General features: G+C 55.5%; 1 protein-coding gene across 1 annotated transcript; it reads right to left on the reverse strand.

Annotated features, from left to right (window-relative positions):
• Positions 1–161: 161 nt before the first annotated feature.
• Positions 162–371, reverse strand: PPTG_07101 (hypothetical protein; the record flags this gene model as incomplete). Its single annotated transcript, XM_008901268.1, has 1 exon — positions 162–371. The coding sequence occupies one exon, from the start codon at positions 369–371 to the stop codon at positions 162–164; it is 210 nt and encodes a 69-aa protein (XP_008899516.1).
• Positions 372–1,419: the final 1,048 nt, after the last annotated feature.

The raw sequence follows: 1,419 nt of genomic DNA on the forward strand, positions 1-1,419 counted from the left end.
TCCGCCGACACCAGCGCTAGCTCCAGCACCTGCCTTTCCGCCAACGCCAGCTGTGCCGCCGACACCAGCACCAACACCCGCAGATCCACCCACACCAGCACCAGCACCAGCGTTTCCACTCACACCACCTCCGACACCAGCACCGACACCCGCACTTCCTCCTACACCGGCAGTACCACCGACACCGACACCGACAGTACCACCGACACCGGCACCGGCACCGCCGTATCCGTTGCCAAGGCCCGTGCCACCAACGCCAGCTCCGACCCCAGCACCGACGCCTCCGTAGCCGGCTCCCCGACCAAAGAGCCCAACACCAGCGCCACCATATCCGGCACCTCGACCGTACAGCCCAGCACCAGCGCCACCATATCCGGCACCCCGGCCGTACAGCCCGCCACCAACGCCGACCCCACCGTGACCAGCTCCGTATAATCCTGCACCGCCGTGCAGACCAGCGCCTAGCAGGCCGAACGTCTGGGCGGCCTCCTTCTCAGCATACGCGCCGTTCGAAAGCGCCACGACGGCGAGGCACAGGCCCGTGATCTTGCTACTGCTGAACATTCTTGCGGTTGCTTGTTCTTGGACAGTCTTCGAATGCACAAGAGTACGAGAGCACGAGAGCACGAGAGCACGAGAGCTGTTTGAAGTGAGCTCGAGTGGGGAGATTTGGAAATGAGCTTTGGAAATGAGCTTTGGACAGCGCCACTCGACGACGTTTGTCGTAGGCCCCGGATTGACTGACGGCCGTCTAGAGTATGTGTACAAGGCAGGTATAAGCGAGCTTGCTGCAGGCATACAGATGACAAACAAACCGCTGAACGCCATGATGACCAGCACTTTTAGCTAGTATGCGGAGACCCATATGGGTGTTTGCATTGTGGACTCTTACAACGACGTAACTCGAACTTGTGCCTCCAACTTGTGCCTCCAACTTGTGCCTCCAACTTGTGCCTCCTCCGACTTGTGCCTCCGACTTGTGCCTCCGACTTGTGCCTCCGACTTGTGCCTCAAACGACCGTCACGCAGCTGACACGGTCATGACTGTTCTTGACAGGATACCGAATCTTTGAGCTGGTCAAAGGCGCAGCCAATACGCTTGAAGTGCGCTCTAATATTTTGACGTGCTACCATGAAGAACTTGATGCTGTTCGCACAAAAGAAGCAAGTGGTCATTCACGTACAACTTCAACATCGTTCATACAAAAGCCAGCATTATCCCGGCACGAAAAAGTTCACGGCATCTGGTAGGAAAATACTTCGTAGTACATAGTGCATTTCGGTAGTTTATCTTGATGAGATATTCGATTGCTCCAAGTGAAATAGCTCGTTAAACTAGCCAAAAATGGCTTCGATGGACCTCACTGAAAAATGAAAAGAATCAGTCAAATAGCTAGAGAGAATGCTCGCGCATAATGA

Source organism: Phytophthora parasitica (assembly GCF_000247585.1).
Source record: "Phytophthora parasitica INRA-310 unplaced genomic scaffold supercont2.11, whole genome shotgun sequence".
NCBI lineage: Eukaryota > Oomycota > Peronosporomycetes > Peronosporales > Peronosporaceae > Phytophthora > Phytophthora nicotianae.